Source organism: Rissa tridactyla, chromosome 7 (genome assembly GCF_028500815.1).
Source record: "Rissa tridactyla isolate bRisTri1 chromosome 7, bRisTri1.patW.cur.20221130, whole genome shotgun sequence".
NCBI classification, from domain to species: domain Eukaryota; kingdom Metazoa; phylum Chordata; class Aves; order Charadriiformes; family Laridae; genus Rissa; species Rissa tridactyla.
The window spans coordinates 14,190,321-14,213,289 of record NC_071472.1 but is presented as its reverse complement, the minus strand read 5'-3'; the positions used below and the strand labels follow the sequence as shown (position 1 = coordinate 14,213,289).

General features: G+C 46.0%; 1 protein-coding gene across 1 annotated transcript; it reads left to right on the top strand.

Moving 5' to 3' along the window:
• Positions 1 to 454: 454 nt before the first annotated feature.
• INHBB (inhibin subunit beta B) lies at positions 455 to 5,913 on the top strand. The gene is made up of 2 exons (XM_054209059.1): positions 455 to 857; positions 3,527 to 5,913. The coding sequence occupies exons 1-2, from the start codon at positions 455 to 457 to the stop codon at positions 4,300 to 4,302; spliced, it is 1,179 nt and encodes a 392-aa protein (XP_054065034.1). The 3' UTR covers positions 4,303 to 5,913.
• Positions 5,914 to 22,969: the final 17,056 nt, after the last annotated feature.

Below are 22,969 nucleotides of genomic sequence, written 5' to 3'. Positions count from 1 at the left end.
GCAGCGCGTCCGCCGCCTCCTCCCCCTGCTCCTCGGCTCCCCTCGCACCTCCGGCTCCCCCTCCCCGGGCTCCGCAGCCACCCCCTCACCTGCTGCCGTCCCCCTCCCCCGTGGAGCCGGGCTCTCCGTGCACGCCAAGCCTGCTGCCCCCCTCCCCGTTCCCCCCCCCACCCCTCCACCCCCCAACTTCGCCCTCGGTGCCTGCGCGTGCAGCCTCCCCCACCCCCCCACCCCCCCCCACCCCCCCCCGCCTTCCCCGGCGGCACACGCCGCTTCCCCGGGCGCCCCCCTCCCTCCGCCGCGGCTCCCCCCCTTGCGCGGAGCGGTTGCGGCCCCCCAGCTTGGCTGCCACCGCCCCCTCCGCTCCGCGGAGCGCACCGAGCGGCGCTGCCTGCAGACGGGCTCCCTGCGGCGCTTCGGGGCGGCCCCCAGCTCGGCCCCCCGCTCCTCCGCCATGGACGGGGCGGCTCGCCGGGGGGTGCTGGCCGCGCTGCTGGCCTGCGGGCTGCTCCTGCTGGGCGCCGCGGCCACCCCGACCCCGCCGGCCCCCGCCGGCGGCTCCCCGCAGGACACATGCACCTCCTGCGGCTTCCGGCGGCCCGAGGAGCCGGGCAAGGTGGACGGGGATTTCCTGGAGGCGGTGAAGAGGCACATCCTGAGCCGGCTGCAGATGCGGGACCGGCCCAACATCACGCACGCCGTGCCCAAGGCGGCCATGGTCACGGCGCTGCGCAAGCTGCACGCCGGCAAGGTGCGGGAGGACGGACGCGTGGAGATCCCCAGCCTGGACGGGCAGGCGAGCGCCGGGCCCCCGGCCCACGACCCCGTCTCCGAGATCATCAGCTTCGCCGAGACAGGTGGGCGCCGCCCGGCCCCGCGCCCCCCGCCGCCCGCTCGCCCCTGCCCGGGCCGGCCCCGGGCCCCTGCCCTGCCGCGCTCCCTGCCCGTCCTGCCGCCACCCCTCGCAGTCCCCCGGCTCGACCCCTGTCAGGCCTCCCACTTGCCCTGCCTGCCCTCCTGTCCGCCCTCTCTGTCCCCCTGCCTGACCCCTGGCAGTTCTCCTGACCGCCCTTGCTTGACCCCCCCGTGTCCCCTGCCTGTCCTCCTTGCCTGACCCCCTGTGTCCCCTGCCTGTCCCCCTGCCTGCTGCCGGGCTCACTTGCATGGCCTCCGCCTCATCCGTTTTCCCCTCTGCCCCGCACCATCTCGCCCTGGCCCTGCCAGCTCCCTCCCGTCCTCCTTGCTTGTGTCCCTGTGCTTCTCCCCTGGGTTGTGCCCTGCATCTCCCCTCGCTGCCTCTCTCCATCCCTCTGTGGCCTCTGTGCTCCCCGGCTTCCCTCTGGCGGACCTTCCACCTGCACCATGGCTTGCCTCTGTCCCTGTGTGTCCCAACTGTCCCTTCTCCGCCTGTCCTGCTCCATCTCTTGTGTCCCTTGCCTCATCTGCTTGCCCGGCACATTCATCTGGTTCACTGCATGCATCTGTCTGTTGAGGCTTGCGTTCGCCCGTCCTCCCTTTCCATTCGTTTCCCATTTATTTAGCTTTCATTTGTAGTGTTGGCCTTGTCTGTTCGTCCACTGCGTGCAGCCTCCTCCCAAGTGTGCCTGTCTCCTCTCTGTCCATCCATCTGTCCGTTTACTAACTGTGCCATCCATCCCCACGGTACCAGCCATCTCAGTCCTGTCCAGCCGTTGCAGTTATGTGTCACTGAATCCCTTCAGCGTAACATTCCAGCAGTTTATCCAGGCAGCCGCTGTGCTTGTGAACTTTGCACATCTGGCCATAGCACCGTCACTCTGCAAATTAGCTCTCTCCTGTCTATCTGCCCATCTCTCCTTTCCTTCATCGCTCCATCGCTCAGTTCATTTTTTTCTCTCTCTATCTTCCTGTGGCATCTAGATATCATTTGTCCGCAAAATAAATCTCTTTCTATCCTGTATACTGCCCACTCATCTTCTTTATCTACCCTCCCACTTACCAAAGGCATATACATTTACAGTATCTATGGGATCTGTTGCATTATACATATGCTTGTTATATTCACATACAAAATTTATGGGCACACACAATCTCACACAACACAAGTGATGTGGATCGGTGCAGCAACACCGTACTGTTCTTTTTCTGTCACTGTCGCCACAGTTTATAAAGAAGTTGTATGTTTACTAACATGCAAAAGGCTTTCTTAGGGTACCTGTTTGGGTTTATTATTTTTAAATAGGCTGTTCTGGGGAGATCTGGGGTGGGCTCGTACTTCCATTTAGTATTCAATCAATTGCTGGCTTTTGTAACACTTCCAAAATCGACTTTATGTAAAACATAGGGAAACACAGTGAAAATTTTTGTCCCTGAAATATTACAAGGTACCGAATGGGCCCTGGAGGCACATTTGAAAGGCATGTAGGGTAACAAATGAAGACACCGACCATGCAAAAAATCCCATTCAGAGATTGGCAAAAATAATAAAGATTCTTAGGAAAAGAGAAGGAAGAAAAAAAAATCTACATTTGGCACTGTACAGAAAGAAGCGAAAACAGATAAGGGCAGATGAGAAAATGCCTTTCCAGCAATAATTTTAAATAGCGATTGGGAGGCTTTCATTCAAGGACCAGAATTACAATCTCCGCCGTAAAGGCCAGCTCGCACATTTATCACCTACGCCAAATTCGGTTAGGACCTATAGTACAAAATTGCAGTGGGGCCGCTGGTATTTCTGAAACATTTGATGCAGCAGGCTCTTTTGTTTACAAATAAGGGGTTATGTCAGACATTTGGTGACATTTGCTTTTCCGTGATAATTTCGCTCCTTTAATTCTGGTGTTATTGAAAAGCGTATTGAGAACAGCCAGTAACGGCGTTACAGCGAGAGCAACCGCTTCCTTGCCTCGCCGTGTATGGGAGTTTATCGTTTTGGGGCGAAAAGGCAGAGATCGAAACAATTAATAGTAGCAGATATTCTACCAGACTAAGTGGGGGTTAGCTTGATGTGCTGGACAAGCAGGCACATTACTGAAATATTTTCCCCTCCGTCTCATGAATCCTCTCTGTTAAACTGCATCGAGAATATGTGAAAATCGAAAGAGAATCCCTGGTTTGGCATTGGCGTTTCAGTGGTTATTGAAAGGGCTGTCCCCGTGAGAATCGGCGGGTAGCTGAAAGTTAAAACTATTCTTAAACCGATGAGATAGCAGAGTCCGAGTGCTGGTCTTTTCAAGATGCTGCTGTAGCGTCTTTAAAGCTGGGCTGGCTGGAAAAACCCCATATTCTGGAGAGCTCTTACTGGTGTCTGTGGGTCTGACACATCCGACTGCAGCCTGGTGATGACCGTTGCTGTGGGAAGTCCCTTTTCAATGCGTTTCGATTGCAAATTGGGGATATCTGATTCAGTGCGTGCCTTCTGGCCGGCACAGCCCTGCTGCCGCTCCCTCGGTCCGCTGTGCTCTAGCCTTCTCCCCGAATCCCGAATGGCACACAAGCTAACGTTTCCTTTTTGACTTAATCTTGCTGATCTCTCCTTATCTTGCAGACGATCTGGCCTCATCTAGAGTCCGCCTCTATTTCTTCATCTCGAATGAAGGGAACCAGAACTTGTTTGTCGTTCAAGCCAGCCTGTGGCTTTACTTGAAGCTGCTTCCATATGTCTTAGAGAAAGGCAGCAGGCGAAAAGTAAGAGTCAAAGTCTATTTCCAAGACCCGGACACTAGCAACAAGTGGAATGTGGTTGAAAAGAAAGTTGATCTCAAAAGAAGTGGTTGGCACACTTTTCCCATGACAGAGGCGATCCAGGCTCTGTTTGAGAGAGGAGAAAGGAGACTGAACTTGGATGTTCAATGTGAGGGCTGTGAAGAGTATTCAGTGCTGCCAATTTATGTGGACCCCGGGGAGGAATCCCACCGGCCTTTTTTAGTGGTGCAAGCCCGCCTCGCCGATAACAAACACAGGATCCGGAAAAGAGGCCTGGAGTGCGATGGCAGGACCAATCTATGTTGCAGGCAACAGTTTTACATTGACTTTAGACTCATTGGGTGGAATGACTGGATCATAGCACCATCAGGTTACTATGGGAATTACTGTGAAGGGAGCTGCCCGGCCTACTTGGCCGGCGTCCCGGGGTCGGCTTCCTCCTTTCACACCGCCGTCGTGAATCAGTACCGAATGCGGGGGCTGAACCCGGGCACCGTGAACTCCTGTTGCATTCCAACCAAACTTAGCACAATGTCAATGCTGTACTTTGATGATGAATACAACATTGTGAAAAGGGACGTTCCCAATATGATTGTGGAAGAATGTGGTTGTGCTTGATTTAAGGTGTGTTTTTTTGGGGGGGAGAGAGAGAGAGAGAGAGGGCGAGAGAGAGAGAGAGAAACATTCCCGTACGAGATGGTGTTGGAGGAAGTTTCACTGTGTATCCAGGCATCAGTGTTGGAAAGTCACTGTGGAAAAGTTTGACAAAAAAAAAAAAGAAAAAAGAAAAAAAAAATCATTTCACTTTGGTGTCAGGACAGTGGCAGTTTGTGGATCTTGGACACTTATATATTCTACCACTTATAAGTTAATGCTATGAAATATCTTAAAGACACACACGTGCGCACACACACACAAAACGTGGGCACACACACAAACACGCGCTCATACACACACACACACACACACACACACACACACACACATATGAGGCAGCTCGGAAAAGGGACATGAGCACAGAAAGTCAGTGACCAGTGACGACGGACCTAAATGCCTGCCAGTACGAGTGAACGGCTGAGCAGCTGTTTTCCCCGCCTGCCGGTGAAGTCACACCGAAATGAGCTCCGTTTGCTCAGGCAAAAGCACAGACTGCGAGAACACGACGTATTCTTGCACGCAGGTGTCGAAAATGACCAAACTTAGAAAATAAAATAAAAAAAAAAGATAAAAAAATAATAATAAAAAAAAAAAGTCGACTGTCACCTCTTAGGTCTAATGGGAAGCTGCAGGACACCTGCCTTGGGAGGTGATCACTTCCTCTTAATTTAAATTTATCTAAATATAAACATCACAGATACGCGCATCTTCCTACAGCACTTCCAGTAAGGAATCGCGTGGTACCATCAGAGAGAGAGAGAGAAAAGGGGACAGAGGCGTAAGCAACTGCTGTATTTCTAACATCCGACCGTTGCGAAGTCACAAGCTGGGCTGGCGTGATCCGATGCTTTAACTGCCCACTGGCGACCTGTGGATGGCTATTCCCACCGTGTCTTGGAAAAGGGGATCCGATAACACATCTGGACTGTGGTGACCGTTGGCATCTCTCACTGTTGGGAGAAAGAAAAGTCAAAGTTTCAATCACCTGTGTTCTTCAACGGGGGACTCGGCAAGAGCACGTCACGTGGGGGATGAGCAAACAAGCAACCGCCACCACGACTAAACCAATGAACCCTAAAGAGGAGTGACAGTAACAGAGCGGAGACGTTCTGAAAAATGCAGTGCTTTTAAATAACAGGAGAGGAACGTTTTAACAAGTCTTGGAAAGGAGAAGAGAGGAGAGTGCTTTCAATTTCCTTACCAGGAGGTGTCGAGGATGGCCATAAAGATCAGAAAATAATGATACAGCATAGCACTTGCAAACTGCTTGAATGCACGTATAATAGCACTTGCAAATTTCAATGCCTTGAAAAGTGGTACTTGATAGTGCACTTATCTTTGCTCACTATCTAGGTAAACAGGTGCCGCATGAGCTATGCAATTTAAAGTGTTGACCCATACTAGACAAAACTGGACTTATGATATGACTTTTTTATATTTTTTTATACTTGAAATTAAATCTTTTGCTTCTTTTTTAAAGCGAATGATTGCTTTTAATGTTTGCACTGATTTAGTTGCATGATTAGTCAAAAAACTGCCATTTGAAAAAAATGTTATTTTTATAGCAGCAAAAAATGAATACAGTTAAATGTATTATACATAAATTTTGGAACCAAAGAGGCCAACATATTAGTTATAATTTTTATGAGATGGCAAAGCCATCATATATCATGTAGTCATACTGAGCAATCCCTCACGAGGCCTACCAATTGTTTCAGGGTACAAAATGGATTCTGTTTGTTCTATTCAGTGTCTTTTCTATACCATACGCACATGGAACGTAGAGTGAAAAAAAAAAAAAGACTATTGTAGAATACATTACAATATGTGCATCCTTTAAATCCAATTTTTATGTTTATTTAATAAAGTTCCTTTTAGGTTCTGTTCCATAATAATTTAAACCAAACAATTTTCACTTAGATTTGCTGTTGAAGTATTTTACATCTGTGTACAGTTTAAATAAATAAAAAGATTGAAAACTGGATGTGCTTTTTTTTTTTCTGCTTTTTTTTTTTTTTTATCAGCGTGTAACATCTGGAGAAACTTGCTTACTTTCGGGACCGAATGCGGCTGCAGCCGGTGAACTGTCGCAGTAGACCGTAGTTGAATTAGTCATTGCAGAAAGCCTTGTCTGAGAGCTCAGCTGCGATCCTAAAAATGTTACGCTCTAGTTTTGTTGCTGTCTACACATGTGAGCATCTGCTGCTTTCTATCTGCCTGCGTGCAGGGTCTCCGGGCGCGGGAGCAGCGCTGTTCCACATACCTGCAGGTCCTTCACAGCCAGTTCCTGGTTCACCTGCTGCGTAAGAATGTTACTCCTTGTCTAGGTCACTCCCTGAGCGGTTACAAGAGGTAAAAAAAATAATGTGGAAAGCACTTCCAGGAAAAAGACGTCAATACTAAGTTTGACCGCTTTTTTTTTTTCTAATTAGTTGGTACCAAGGAGAGGGTTTTTGAGTTAAATCATGTCCCCTTTAACTAATAAACCCCCAAAATGTTGAAAAATACTTGTAGAAATTCTCATCAGCTGCGCATATATCCAGATATTGATTTCATTGATCTTCACAGATAAATTCTTCCTCCTGGAGACCTGAGCAAATGCCAGCTGAAGCTGACAGAAGGACCTCTGTTGACTTAGCAAACGTTGCATCTGACCCTGAGACTTGGAAAGTGTTGAAGAAGCAAGTTCTTGCAACTAATGATGGGTTCTAGTTACAATTCACATTCAGGCGCAGCTCTGCCTGCCCCCCCCTCCCCACTAAACCCAGACACTGGGGTTAAATGGCTTTGTTTCGGGAGACCTCTAGGAGCAATTTGCTGTAGCTGTGTCAACAACCTGCTGCGCAGAACTTTGCTCCCCAGACCAAATTTTTTGAATATTTCATAGCTTTCTCACAACCTCAAACGGCACGTTCATTGTCAAAGCCACTGCTCGCTGCTCCTGCTCCATCTCTTGGCAGCCTTCTCCCCTGTCTTTGTTCCCTGGGTCAACTGTGCTACTGGTAAGTTCAATAAATTCCCCTTGAAATCAGTGGCAAATACACGTCCCATCAGTCTGAAGGCACATTTGACCTAATATGACACAGTCTTCATTAATAAGACTGGGCTGCACTTTTAAAAATGGGTTATATTAAGACATATTGCCCATTGAATGCAAGGCCCCGGAGGCTGGGTCCAGTTGGGTTTCATTCTTAATTGAAAGTCGTTGCTTTCTGGGGTCAAAGCCAAGCCCTGCATGGGACACTGAGACTTGTGGGCCCTCCCAGGAGGAGACCAGAGTCTCTCCACGTGGGATTTGGACCCGCAGCCCCAGGGAGCCGGGAACTGCAGGCAGGCAGGATGCCATCGGGAGCAAGAGCAAGCTGTGCTCTGCGTCCCTCCACAAACCCACAAGCAGCTCCAGGATCCCGAACTCTTCTCAACGACCAGCAAAGAACACCCCTTTCCTTGGTAGAAAGCTTCCACAGTTTTCTTCCCCTTCCTTCCCTGCACCCCATTTGCAGCTCTGGCCCTGATGTTCATGGGCAGAAACAGAACTGGAAAGAAGAGCATGAATCAGTATGGTGTGAGGGGCATCATCCGGGAGTGGAAGACCCATAGTCCAGATTCCCAAGTCGTTGTATTCTGTGTGAGACAATCTCTGGAAATCAATCTGGACAGAACACACTTTGAGTTTTCTGCAGTGTGGAGTCACTCACTGCTCAGCACCCTGCACACAGTGAGGAATTCCTGAGTCCTGGTGCCAATGGCAACCTGTCAAAAGATTTCTAAGGCTAAAATGAAATAAAATTTAAAAAGGCCTTTAATTTTGAGGGACCGATCTGAGACAGTTTGGGCTTGATTTTTGGGAGATGTGACAAAGCTACTGCTCTTGCTCGTTTTTTGCAGGGGGCTGCAGGAACACCATTTTTTTGCAGCTTCCACCTCCTGCATTTTTGAAATCAGGCAAAATGAAAAGTAAGATGCCCAAACTTGATGTCTGCTTTTGAAAACTTTTGGTTTTATTTTCCTGTCTGTCATTCCCATCCTTATAAAATTCAGCATCCAGTTTCATGGCCTTATGCTAAGTTAGGTACCGTGTCTACAAAACCATCTGGGTCAGGTCTATACCCCCCCCGCCAAGGTGACTACGTGTCTCTCCCTTGTCTCTGATAGGCTTTGAATTTGGTCCTATAAATGCTAAATCGTTGTATTCTATCATGCAGCAGAATCAATCTCTGCAGCTGGGAAATTGTTGTCCTTCAAAATATTCTAACAGAGGCAAACCCCCGTCCCTGCGCCTGGGTCTCCCACTGGTGTTACTGAGGATGGTGTGAATGGGGTGACTGTCACGCTGTGGTGCAACAGAGCACTTGGTGGATTAACTCTGCATACGTCACGCATTTCCACACATAATAGACACCTGCTCCAAAATTGCCAGGTCTTACCTTCTTTGCTTTGGTACTTTATGAGAGATGAAGTCAGCAGCTGAAATTAATTGCTGCGCTCCCCCTGCCTTAGGAGAAGAGTGAAACCCCTCACCGAATGAATCCTTCTTAAGAATAATTTTTGTTTGGGGTGGTTTCTAGTGTGAAGGGTTGAAGAAAGTTTTACAAAATGGATCAGAAGTACAAATTTTTGTCTAAGAGGAGAGTCTGTTTCTGTTAATACTGGTGTCATTCTGCGGTAGCTCTCCTAAAATCTGCAGATGTAATTCAGGTTGGCACCAATATAACTAAAGACATACCTGAATCTGGTTTTCTTGGTTGCACCCAGCTAATTCTCAGTATTTCTAAAAAAATTTTTTTTTTTTTTTGCTTTAGCATCGGCAGCTAAAAGATTTAGCAAAACCCACAGATGCTGTGTGACAGATCAGAACAAGAGGAGAAGACTCCTAATCTGGTCATGAACACAGGGAGAATTTCCCTGCAAACACTGGAATTTGTCCAGGAATTAGCAGTCTCTGTCAGTACAAAATACCCCAGTAGCTTTCATTTGCTTGCCCAGTTGGTGCCCTTCAACCAAAAGCTGGATTTACCTGGCTGCTTGTAATGGTAGGGGCCAATTTTATTTGGGTAACTTCATTGATTTCAGGGGAATTGTTTCTGATTTGTACTAGAATAAGTGGGAGCAGATTTAGGCTCTTTAATGTTCTTCCAGTTTAGCTCTTGGAATAACTTATATTTCATTATTATGTGTTTATGTAATTAGTGCAATTATATCAAATTATATAATTGGTACAATTACTTGGACTCATGTAACCACTGCATATAGCATTCCATGCTGTAAAATCTTTTACTCTAGAAAAAAAAAAGAAGTCAATATTACATGGGAATCTTAATTTGTTTTTAAATTCCAGTGTCAAATTTAGGCCCTAACCACATGCAAGAAGCCTCTGGTTCACATCAGTGGAACCTCTCTGAGCAGGCAGCCTGCAGCCTTCATCATAGATATTGGGTTTTTAATCTGATTTGGCCAATTCTATTCAACAGAGGCCCTCCTTGAATGTGTGCAGCTCTAACCGGTCTTCCTTGAACAAAGCAGAGATGTCAAGTTTTGACACACAGGCCACAACCTGAGAGCTGTGAAGCCATCACAGGCCTAAGATATGTGTATAGCTTCCTTACACTTGATCAGATTTGCCACCTTTATGGTCTGCCACGGAGAATTTTACACCAGTACTTTTATTAAATTCATCGGTTCCCTCTTTTTGGTCCTTGAAAGTGTTTTTTTTTCCCCCCACTATAATTTGCTTTCAGGGTACATTGTTGTGAAAGCGAGGAGATAGAGGGGTCAGTGTACGAATCTGTCGTGGGCAAAGACAAAGTAGGCCTAGCCAGCAAAACAGGAAAAAGGGCGAAAAGAAAATCCAAGAGCTGTATTGATTTCCCTGGGTCAGACATCACCATCAAGGAAGAAGACCCAGCGTGAGAGCTGGAGTTGCTGAGCACCTGATGGGCTTCCCCTAACGAAAGGATCAGCCCTCCCAGGTGCCGAGCGTTTCAAGCTCTTGCCTGGCCCAAACGCCATCCTTGAACCCAGCTGCAAAGTGCACAGGCCCCAGGTGAGGCACAACTTGACCTAACGACAGCCCTGCGGGGCCTGGCTGCTGCCTGCTCCTTCTCACTTTGGACCTGCTTTTGGAGAGGACCCACGTCCCCGCCTGTCCTCCTGCAGACTGGCCTTTCAAATCAGGCCGGGAGAGGCAGCTGTAGCCTACTACAGCACAGCCATTTTAGGGCTGCAGCTAGTGCTGCCTCGCTGCCTTCCTCCAGCTGGTAAGTGTGCTCAGTGCCTGTTATTTTTATCTTGAGCTTTTGCTTTGTTTTTGAGGATAATTGCACGTTATTGCTGCAATATGTTATAATAAGTGCTATGAAGATGACTATTGTATCCAAGGCGAAAGAAGATGTGGCTGGGGAGCAAACTTAAACCTATGTGTCAGCAAAACAAACACGCCGTGTTTGGGCTGTGTCAGTCAAGTGGTACCAAAGTGGCATTTCGGTTTTGCCTGAGGGGAGGCTGCAGGGCTGATCTTGCCCCTCTCTGCTTTGTCGGATGGGGTGGCTTGTGCCTGTTCCCACAGAAGAGTTTGTCACGAGCTGTGGAAGAGCTGCAGTGGCCACGCTTTCCTGCGGTCAGAGCTCAGCTCCTCGCTTGGGTGATGGGGGAGCCAGTCCTGGGCAGCGCGGCAGGAGCGAGGTAGGAGAGGTGGATGCTGAAGTGACATCCATTTGAAGATAAAGGGTTATAAATGCTGCCAGATCCAGCTCCTGTGAGCTGGTGCAGGCTGGGCTTTTGGACTTCTGGACCCTGCTGTGTCCCATCTCCTATTCACTATGTTCTCTGTAATCAGGTTTGGTCTCTTCTGGATTGTTTTTGGGTCAGGTTTTGGAACTGACCTAGCTGTGGGACTCCAAGCTTAAAAAAAAATAATTCAGGACCTTGTAAATTAAGGTCTTGGGCCCTTGTGAAAGGAAACAAACAACTCTTATCTGTCTTAATGAGAGTCGTATGTGTGTATTTTGTATCCAATTGTATGAATTATCTTTAGCAGTGATACTTTGTAAGACCATGTAATTTATGAGGTGGTTATCGGTGACTCATAAGTATTTATTTATGTTTTATATGCATTGTGTATGTTTGGCTTGATTGGGGTGGCATGTTTGCATGGGTGAGCAGGCATTTTATGTGTAAACACACACAGACAAGAAACGCAAGGCTTTCTCTAAGCAAACCAACTTCTACCATATTAATACCTCTGTAATAAAATGTATTTTGGGGGACCCTGATGATAGACTGGAGGTAATGCAGGGTAACTACCCACTGGTTTGAGTAGATTTCTTGACTTTCGAGTATCTCATCCTCAGTATGTTGTCTGCCATTAAGTATGTGGTAGGTAGGTGCCCTTGTGATGGCTGAAGAGAAGGCAGCCTCTTCTCAGATGTGGCTGTGCTCCAGCCAGCTCCACATCCAAGAGAGCACAGCAAACCACGTTTGCTCAACCCCTGTTTTGAAATTGTTCAGAAGCTGGTTTGGTCTTTAGCACAGTTCGGAGCAACCTTGAGGCTGCCTTTAGGACAGCTGCCAGGGGTCCCGAGTGCTGCTGTAAAAGCTGAGAGAGAGCCAGAACATCATAGTGCTCTGGTCACGCATCCTCGGTTGGGCCGTGCTTCCTATACTGCGAGCTGCTGCGTGACACTCAGGCAGAGTCGACCCCATCTAAGTGGACAGTGTTTCTCGCTGGCTACATGATAGGCACAGAGACTTAGGGTGTAAGCCAGATCTGTTTATATTAGCTGCCCACCACAGTGGTCGGAATCGCTACATTAACAGTGCATGACAATGAATCAAGCCCTATATTTAATTTATAGGTGGGTTCCCTTTACATTGTTCTCATTTTCTTGCCCCCTTTCCCTGACAACTGTAGACATGTGAAGCTCCGACAACATTGCTTCCAGACCGTATCTCCTCGAATTGGGTTACTGCATCAAGCAGGGAAAGTAAAGCTACGTTTAAGTTTTACCCCAAATGAAAGCTTTTTCTACTCTGTGTGCCACAAATAGACTTTTAATTACAGGAAGCATATACTGTAAGTGCACTCTGGGATTTGATTCCATGCTTGTGAATGTGCCAACTCGTACAAGAATCTTCAGCATCACCAGTTGCAGTCCACAGTTACTGGATATAACAACAAAAGGAATGGCAAACAAGTCCGTGTGCTGATGGCCACCAGTTTTCTGTCTCTGACAGGCTTTCTTGTGGTGACGTTGAACATTACAACCATTCAGATGTGCTCTGTGACTTGCTGGGCTTAAAAATCTGCTGGTGTTAATGTAGGGCCAGATTTAGTTATTCACACCTGTGGAAAGTGGATTCAAAATCCTACCAAATCAGAATTCCCCAGTCAATTACAGTCATAAACAGGCTGCAGGACTGCACAGAGCAAAGCCCGTAGCGCTTTCCGTGCGATATCAGAGCCTAGCTGAAGATGCTGCAACTCCGTGAACTTCCGTTCAGTTGCACCTCTTTGCACCAGGTGTGAATTTATCCTTGTTGGCTTGTAGACAAAACCCTTGCTTTAGATCAGTCAGCAGTCAGGCTCCCGATATTGTGCTCTGTGTACCTCCGTAGCTGGTGATAGAAGCTATTGTTCTTTTCTGCAATATGTTCACGGCATCAGGCATTATGACTCATGTCATAACACCATTGTGTGCCGTTTGTTTAATAATACAGCATCCGTGTCATGTCACTCTAGCAATGTTCTTAATTCTTTCTATTATTAACTTCTGTTTGGAATTGTTTATACTTGTAATTTAGCTTTTCAAATTCGCGCTGGGTGTAAGCTGGTGTAAGAGGAAAAAGTTCATAAACACATCTGAAAGAATCTGGCAAATAACTTATTGGCCTTGTCTGATCAGAAAAGGGAGAAGCAGTGTATTTGTTTAAGGCTTTTTTTGGTTAGCAGTAAATGATAATACAGGCTTCATCAACACCTAGAAAGGAAAACGCTGGTGCTACTTTTTTTTTTTCCCCCACTCTTGTAGGACTAGTTGGATTTAAATGTTAATGGTATATTTTAATTTGACAAAGCAGGATGCTGGGAAAAAAGGTAACTTGCCTTTTCCCTGTCAACTAATTTAGTAATTTGTCAGGGTGGTTGTTCTTTTAGGCAGGGGTGTATCTACCTCCTATCTAGAGATCTTTGAAGCTATTTGTGCATCTCTGGCACCGTGCAGAAAATGAAGAACCTCCTTGGGTCTTCCTTTCTGTCCACTGGCAGAAGAGAGGAGCAGGATCCAGCTAATATTTGGGCAGCAGACCTTCTGTTGAAGCTGTTGGAGTAGGAACCCTTAGCCTATAAATAATTTGGGGTCAGGGAACATCTGAAAAAGTTCGTTGTTGCTGTTGTTCTGTTGTTGTTGTGTTTTTTCTTTTCTGTCTGATCAGCTTAGCTTCTGGCAATGTTGTTATACAATGACAACCCAGAGGTGTCTTTCTGGAAAACAGAAGAGTTCTGGAACACAAATGTAGTGCTCTTCTATTCCGCTGGGATGTCTGCAGTGACCCTTTATTGGGGCTCTGAGTAAATCTTGCCGTAATTGATAGAAACAGCTTTAAAAGAAAAGCAAAACAGATCATGAAGGAAAGAAAGAGCTGATAAAGCTTCTAGCATCAAGAGTGTGCATGTTGAAACACTCTCTAATTATATATTTATCCAATCCAGTTAATACTACAGAGCTTGCAAAAAAAGCCCCATAATTAGGGGTTATGAAAATGTCTACATAGCAATAATATGGCACCTAAATATAGCATCTTTCCTCCTGAAGCACTTTACATCATTTGAGAACCATGGACTCAATTCACAGCTGGCATTCACAGGTGCAACCTTATTGATTTCGATGGAATAGTGCCATTTTTACCAGGGACGAATTTTGTCATAATTGGAAGTTTTATCTATCCTACGGGCTTGTGGGGCTGCCCATCACAATACTATCTGCATATCTTCTACATCAAATTAGCTGGCAATAGCAAAACCTTCAGCAGACTTCACAGAGTCTCTGACACATCTGCCTTCTCATGCTGCAGAAGTCTTTGCTCAGGCTGAACTTATTTGCACTGTGTATTTTGGGGACAGGGAGAGAAGAACAGCTGATGGTAGCAAAGATGTATGGTGCTCTGTAGGTGGGTAGAGATGGCTGTGGCTACGGGTTTTATTCAACCTTTCTGCAGTAACCTCCTTTCACAGTTGTAGTATCTAGATTGAGAGTGTCAGGACCTTGGGACTTGTTTTGCTCAGAGCCCAGCTGGAAGGTCAGACACATGTTCTTGAATGTAGCAAGACCCAAAGTATGCATCAGTCATGGTATTCACCATTGATGGGGCGAAAGAGTAGGGCTGTACATAATTTTATAACTCAAATTAAGACTGCTTCATACAATTTAAAAAAAATTGTAAGCAAACTTTGTCCAAACTGGAATTTGCCAAGTCACCAGGGCTAAGATTCAGCATTGGAAAGTATCGCCAGACTTCCCATTATTGGAATAGACCCTGGAGATTTTAGTCTACTTCTCTGATACTTTGCAGGTTTCTTATAAAACTAAGGATGAGCCTTTTAGCTACTTTGTACTGCCTCTAAGATGAGAAGCATAGTGTTTCCTGAGTGTGAAGTGAAACAGTCATACTAGGAGCTCAAAAGGAAAAGGAGATGGTTTATACTTCAGCCATATTTCCCGCTACCTTGAATAGCACAAGCAGTTCTGGACTGCTCATCTCAAACATAGCAGAACTTGAAATAGTCGAGAGAAAGATAAAAATGCTGAGCTGAACGGCTTACATGTGAGGAACAATAAATTAGGCTGAAACTCCTTGGCCTGGAGAAGAGACTTTGGTGGGGCAGGAGTGAATTCTGCAAGGCAGCAGCATCAGTCAGAAGGTGGGCAGGGACTGTTTGTTCTGTGGCAGTACATCAGTTAAGGTCAATAAATAAACTAGAAGAAGCCAGGCTGAAAGCAAACAAAAGGAGATGTTCTCTGTGTAACTGGTAGTGGACACCAGGAATTCACTGCCAAAGGTGGCTGTGGAGGCTAAAAGCTTATTAGGATTCAAAGGATGACTGGACAAGTTTGTGTAAAGAAATGCATGGAGGATTACTAAGTAGCTAGAAACCACATCTGGCTTAGGAAATACCTTGATCTGAAAATAGCTGGAGGCTAGCAGAAATGTGAGGGAAATAGCGTAAGTAGTTGCTGTGCTTCTACTGTTTTCTGGCTGTCTGACCACTACAGGAGACTCAATGCTGGGCTAGGTGGACCGGTGTGGCCGTTCTTCCACTTGTAATCCACGTGGCAATTCTGCTACGCAGGTTGTTGCAGCGGGTGGACACAAGTCACTGCTCCAGAGGTGTTATGTGCTCCAGTTGTCCTTCGGTCTGGGGAACTTGGTCTCGTGTTGCCTGTGAGGGTCTGGGTTCAGATGCTCAGTGAAATGCATCTGGATGATGTTTTGTGATGGAATACCTGCTTAATATGAACAGAGGAGGGAGGCTGTGGAGTACTGAAAATCGGCTCCATTTCCTGTAATAACTGATTTTCCTTCGAGGCCTCCGAAGCTTTACAAGACAGACCCTGCATAGCTTCAGAGCTCTGAAAGGCTCAAGGAGCTGTAAAGTCTTATTGTGAAAGAGAATAAATTATATTGAGCAACTCCTACACACATACATACAGGAGAAAAAATTTCACCTCCTCCCATAATATCAGATTGTTGATATTCTCTGCATAGAAGTGTAGGGAATAAACAAATGCATTCATTAACATTTACCCAGTAAGGTGAACTGAGGACAGAATATCAGTCCAGATATCCAGGCTTATCTCTGAATTTCCTGGATTTTATGGGTTTAAGTCTGGCTCTGAACAGGTCTTAAGGGCATTTTCTTGGTGGATTAGAAGGGTCTGTGTTTGGATGGTCCCATCTATAGTACCTATGGGATTGTACAAAGCCCTGGTTTTACTGTTTGTGGCTGTTTTGAAATTCTGCTATTCGTTTGCCTGAGTCAAACAGCTTTCAAACTGCAATTGGAGTTGGGTACATAGCATAAGGAGAGTACACATCTGGAAAGAGCTCGAAAGACTTAACCAACATTTCACAGACAATGTTGGAAAACAAACAAAAACCCCTCTGAAAATGTGGTCTGCAGATGGGTCTTTATATTCTCTTCCCCATTATTTTAACGGGGAAAATTCGTCTTTAACAGAAAGGCATTCAGCACAATAACAGCAGGAAAATGACTCAATGGGAGTCATTTTCCAGGATGTCTTTCTGTCTGGGTCAGAGCACAACTTTGCCTGTGCCAAGAGACTCTTTTCATTGTGGGGCGGCTGCGGTGTCGGAAATGCTATCACCTTCATTGGTGTCTTCTCCTGAAACAGCTCTGGATGAAGCTTTACATTTGCTAGGGGTATTTTTCCAGTAGCGATTGCTGGTATGGGGCTCTCCCGCAGGCTTGCCCAATTTGCCACAGAAAGCGTCGCGTGGCTCGGGCGGCCAATCCCAGCTCCAAAGATGGTGTGCTTGTTGCAAGCTCGTGCCAAGCCATCTGTAAGATTTGTCAGATAAATGTGACTAGCGAAGTGGCACTCGTGAGCAGATGAAGGGAAATTCCCTAGGGGATTCTTTATTCGCTCGTCATTAGCAGGAGAGGCAGTGGGAAAATTCATTGTTTAGCTGTTCAAAACACTGGCGAACATTTGATACTGAACGATCTTTAAGAGGGGGGGATGTCGAACATGTCTTGAGCAGCCCAAACTCTGTGCTGGAGGCAGAGTATCATGTTCTGCACGTGGCTTACCTTGGTGAAGAAGGATAATAATATCCGAGTTCCTCAGTCTTGTATTTTGCCTCAAAACCACCTCCCCTCCCTGGGGTAGCCTTATTCGAAGTGAGCTGAGGCATGGAGCAGCCTAAAGGTGCATCGCTGCTGTTTACCTGTGCGTATTCCTGACCTTAAATGGAAAAGAAAATCTGCCCCTGCTGTGAGAAAGTACTTGCTGCTCACTAAATGAAACCTTCTTATAGGCTCTTTGGTGGCAGCTTTTCAGTGAGGACTAAATCTTGCTTGCTCTAGTCATGAGACTGATTTAGATGCGATGACTTGCAGAGCAAACTTACTGAGCTATGCCACTGATGTTTTTGTGAGCTAAAATGGGCCCATAGTCCATGCTGAGGAGAAACAGGTCACCAGTCCCATGTTCTCCATAGAATTCCTTTGGTGCAGCTCACTTCGCTGCACCAAAGGGAGCTTTTAGTCTTGGAAATGAATAATCTAAGCTCCCATGGCTACCTTCCCCAGGCAAGATGCTTTAGGCAAAGCCCTTGGGGGTTTTTTTGTTGGTGTTTTTTTGTGGTGTTGGTTTTTTGCTATTTTTTTGTTTTTTGTGGTGGGACATAGAGGTTTTATGATACCTCCATCTATGTGCTGACAAGGGCACGCGTAGGTATCTGGAAGCACAGATTATCCTGCTCCCATTGCTATCAGCCCTACTCATTCAAATTCCATTTACGCTTGGGTTTAAACTGGGGCTTGGAAATTAATGGAAGCATCATCCTCTTGAAAGTTTCGACATTCCAGTTGCACTGAGGGGACTGAGCTGGCATGTGGGGAATAGGAGAGAGGGACTTGCAGTGTTCCCAGTTCCCCAAACTCCACTATGGACTAGAGACCTGTATAGGTCCCATCTCCAGGGAGGCTGACTTAGTGGAGAGCTGGCGAAGAGGACATAAGGAGAGAGATTTTTCTCCTACTGAATCCCGTAAAACCATTCACCCAAAGGGCTTCTGGTGTAGAGTACTGTGAAAGATTCAGATGTTAATTGCCACCGTTTTTTCTCGTAAGTCAAGACCAAAACCAAACCACGCAATACAGAAAGCCATTGTACCACAGTAAGGGTCCCAAATCCACATTTAGCAGCTTTGGTATGCGGGCAGACTTTCAAAAGCTGAACCCCCCTGCAGTTCCACTAAGTTTGAGTGAGACATGAAGCAATATCTGACTTTAGACGGTATTATGTGAAATGTAAGACTGTATCAGTCAATCTTTATCAGTGAATAGGTTGTTTGCCAGATGCAGCAGGTCCTGTCAGCGAAAAGATATGTGTGAATTTGGGTTAAATGCATTGGATGGATAGAAAAATGAGGATATTCCAATAACAGCTCCAGACTTTGCTTCAGCTTTCATGTAAATAGATGAACTTCTGTTGACTCCAATGCAATGTTGCTTGCTTGCATGAGATGGGCCTTTTTTTATATATATAGGAACAACTCGCATCCCAAGATACCTTTGATGTTTTAATGTGTCCTGGCATATCGATGGCTACATCCAGTGCAGAAGAACAATCTGGGACACTTGGTCTGCATTTGTGCTTTGCTGGAGATTTGCTATGTAACCTCGAGCAAATCTATTAATCTCCCAGTACCTCAATTCCCCAAATGCAAAATGGAGATAATAAAACATAACTCCCTTAGCAGGGTAAACACATTAAAAAATGCACTTAAAAGCAGTTGGGTACTAGATTAATGGAGACCTATATCTTGTGGGGAAGATTTGTTGTATTATAAATAATACGTCTTCACAATTATTCCATTTAGTCTGCCTTGAAGCCTTCAAAGACATACCACGCAAATGTTTACTGGCAGCGTGTTTCCCCCCTTTTATTGGCCAACAACATGTTTAGACCAGACTTTGCTGTGGCAAAGTATTTCAGCGCATTGCACATGGCAAATGGCTCTTTTACTGTAAAAGTAGATATATTTTTTTTTCCAGAGAATACCCCAAATAATGCTGTACTCAGCAAAAGCCTGTGCACCTGGAATAGCTGTCTCTGAGCAGATTTTCCTTGCAAAATGATCTGTATGCTTCTGCCTAGAGCTTTTAACCGAAATGGAGAATGAAGGAGATCTGGTGGGTACCAAGGACAAACTTTTTAAGGGTGACTTAACTTTGCAGACCACCTGAAAGAACTTGGGTACGTCTCAAGACAGCTAAGCGACTCTGGTGCCAAGATGTCCTGGACAAAAAGGCCAGTGTTGCAGAGCGCGGTTGAATTACCTGGGGTTCAAAGTGGGGGTCTGAGGGACTGCCACTGCAACGTTAGTGCACAGGAGCCATTCAAGCCATTAGACCACCCACTGTTTTAGCAGTGTTACTTAGCTTCCCTGGGCTCTGTAATTACTCTTGTCACATTACTGAGGATAACACAGAAATATTGCAAGCATTTGCCTTGAACTTGGAGTGTTGAGGCTTATGTAAGGGGGGGAAAAAGGGCTACACGGAGACTAAAATGAAGGGTGTGATTCTTATCCCACTTGTGCTTGTTTTACGCTGGTTTTACCTCTGCTGGAGTAATTCTTCTTTAATGTTAATGTAATGGGTTCAGAAACTGGCCTGTGTTTGTGAAACATCTTTGTGTGCCTAAGAGGTGTGTATTTTGAGGAAAGCGGCAGCCTGGAATTGGCTTTTGCTTCAGTTTAGATAAGATTTTTTATTTTTTTTTTTTCTTTCCCCTCATACAGTGAAAAGCCAGCATGATGTGAAGAAGATCAAAAGCTTTGTTTCCGTGATCAGAGCATCAAATAGAGAATTGTGCTCACTCAGGTGCCTTTCCCACGGGGATGTTCCTCAAGAACTGATGATGGCAGAGGTGTGCTGTCACACCCTCTGCTGCAGGCCGCTGGAGATGGGGAGCTAGACTTGCTAGTGTGTGAGACCTTTCATGCTCCTGCCTCCAGGAATGGGGGGAAAAAAACTGTAATAAAACTCTGGTAACTCTGGTGGCAGAGATAATCCCAGATACGTTTTTGCTGCACAGCTCGGGAGGTCTCATACAGCCAGCTAAGAAGGGTTGGGTACCAGGAGGGTTTGCTTTTAACCTCTGCCCTGCAGCACAGGAACTATTGAATTGAGGGTTTTCTCGGTGTCTTTGACTGCAACGTAATGATTTTGGGTGAAAGGTAACACGGAAGAACAGCAGCGGCAGAAAAATATGAAAAATCCTAAGGAGAATACACTGAGACAAAGATTAGCTGGGAGGAGAGGTGGCCTTGCAGACGGGCCTTCCACATCAAGCATGAGCACCTGACAGTCCTCGTGATTTGATGCTAACAGAAAGCACAGCAATGTTTATTTTAATCTCTGGCAAACATCTATGCATTGGGTAAGAATGAAAAGTTGATCTCATGCTTGGGAGGAGTTTGGGAAAAGCGAGTATGTGCTACTTGGCCGTACTCCAGGCAGTGCTGGCCAGTCGCTCCAGGAGACGACGCTGGGCATGGCAGGAGTGGTCCCAGTCTCTCGTAGGCTGTGGGTGCTTCAGTGAGCACAGCTCTGAGCCCCTCTGCAGCCTGATCTGTGGTCTGCAAGAGCTGTGTTAGAAGAACCTGTAAGAGGGCTGAGGTTTGGTTGTCTCTGACCCCCGGGTGGGACATTATCACTGGGAAGGTAATGTTAACTTATGGGTATGCGTGTGTGCTGCTGGGGTGGCACTTCTGGTTAGAGTTTAGTCATGTTTGTTCCGCAACAAAACCAAAGCAGCCTAATCATTGTTCTCTAGTAAAGGTAAGAGGAATATGTGTCTTATTTCCACAGTCCATTGTGGAGAGGCCCATGGAGAGAGACTAGGTAGGGGTAGATACCCCAACCCTGGGGAATTATCTCCCCGTAGTGGTAAACTGGAGGTCAAATTTTTTTGTATTGCGTGGCTGCTGCTGTATGCCCTAGTGAAGAGCATTTCTTTTTCCTCTGTATCTTGGGTATCGTACCACATCTTGGTGCCTACAGTATACAGGTTAACAAAAATCTCTGTTTTATTGGAAAATATTACAAATTACTCTAGTTATTCCTCTGATGATAGTGCGCCTGTACTTTCTGTTGTTCAGATTACCTCCATTGGTAGTGTCTTGTGCTTTCTTCAGCCAAATTGCTTACAAATATGTGTTGGTTTTAAATGTTTGGGACATGAAATCATATAATGCAGGGTCATTTATTCTTCTATCTTGTAATCATCTGTTACCTAGACTAGCAGACAACAAAGACAAAAGTGGTAGCACCAATCTACTACGTGTCACTGTATGTATGTATAGCACCTAGCACAGTTGGGAGTATATATTATCGACACTGCTATGGTGTGAAGGGACCTTATTGCTCTAGGCACTACACAGGCAGACAACAAAATATGGTGCCTTCCCAAAGAGCTTATGAACAAAATGTAGTTAATGATCCATTGATCTCTGCAGCAGAATACTGTAGGGGACCAGTGGATCAAAGCTGAGTATATAAAATGATGGCACACACAATAATGACACATATTTATCCTACTGACATTATAGAGGGGTCTATGTTACACTTGTGCAGAGGTTCAGGGAAGGCTGCATCTTAGATTATTTGGGAAGAATCTGCAAGTACGGCCTCGTGTGAGTATGAGGATTTAGGACGATGAAGTTGAGGTCTAGATAAAGGCCTCTGGATCATACAGGAAGGATGGCCCAAAATGACTGGTAAGAGAGATAGCAAGGATCACTTCCAAGAAGGCTAACAGGGTGTTTCTATCCATGCTGAGCTTCCTCACCTATAAAGACAAGTCAGTCAGAGGCTGAGACTTTTGCTTGGTGCAGCAGAGAGACTGGTTGGGAAGTTACACTGCTGGACCTGAATGTATGTGTTGTGCCATCGTCCTATAGCAAGAAGGAGAGGCAGTGAAGGCCCAGGCAATCTTCCTTCCTAGAAACTGGAATTGGGGAGACGCAGGATGGAAAGAAAGTGATAAAGAGGATGCAGTGGAAGTGATTAAGGAGGACCGGTGTCATGGGGACTGAGGGCAGACAAGACTTCAAGAAGAGAAGTGCGTTTCTGCTGTTGTACAGGTGTTGATGACTGTTCAAGGCTGAATTTCACATTTCCATAGGAAAGGTGTGCCAAGACTTCAACCTTTCAGACTGGCAGAGTGAAGGAGGGGGTTGCAACATGATGAAACCACACTGTACCTTTGCCTGTTTTTGGGGGGGAAAAAAGTGCTGCAATTGCATGGGAAGAAATGTGTGGAGGGAAGGCTGAAGGAGTGCCAAAAATTCCCAGAAAATGACTGAGATTGTAGGAAGTCAGGCTGATTTACCCTGGAGGAGCAAAGCTGGCCCTAGAGAAAATGACAAAGCGAGAGAGAAAGTACGGAGACAAAACCTAAAAATCCCAGTCGCGAAGATGTGCCTAGGCTGCCTTTGGAGGTGGCCAGCACGTGAGGAAAGGAGGACAATGGACGTGTGACCAGGGCAAAGAGATCGAGTTAAAGTAGAAAGCAACTTGCAACTGAATTAAAATAAATATTTGATGTTTCGCTTTCTTTTCTTCTCCCAGATTTTACCTACAACTTTTGTAGGAACGGCATAGTATTTTGGAAGACACTGTTGAGAAACAGTAGTAATTTCAGTGGGTAAGGAAACAGTTCAGTGTGTTTGGTGATGATTTTAACTATTTGTTTCATGGCAGAATTTGACTGTAAAAGCTCAACCTGCATTTCTCATTTTAACATGAATATATTAATTTCTTTAATGAATAGGACAGAGCTTAACACTTAAATAGACACAGAAAGCAGGACTGGAGACT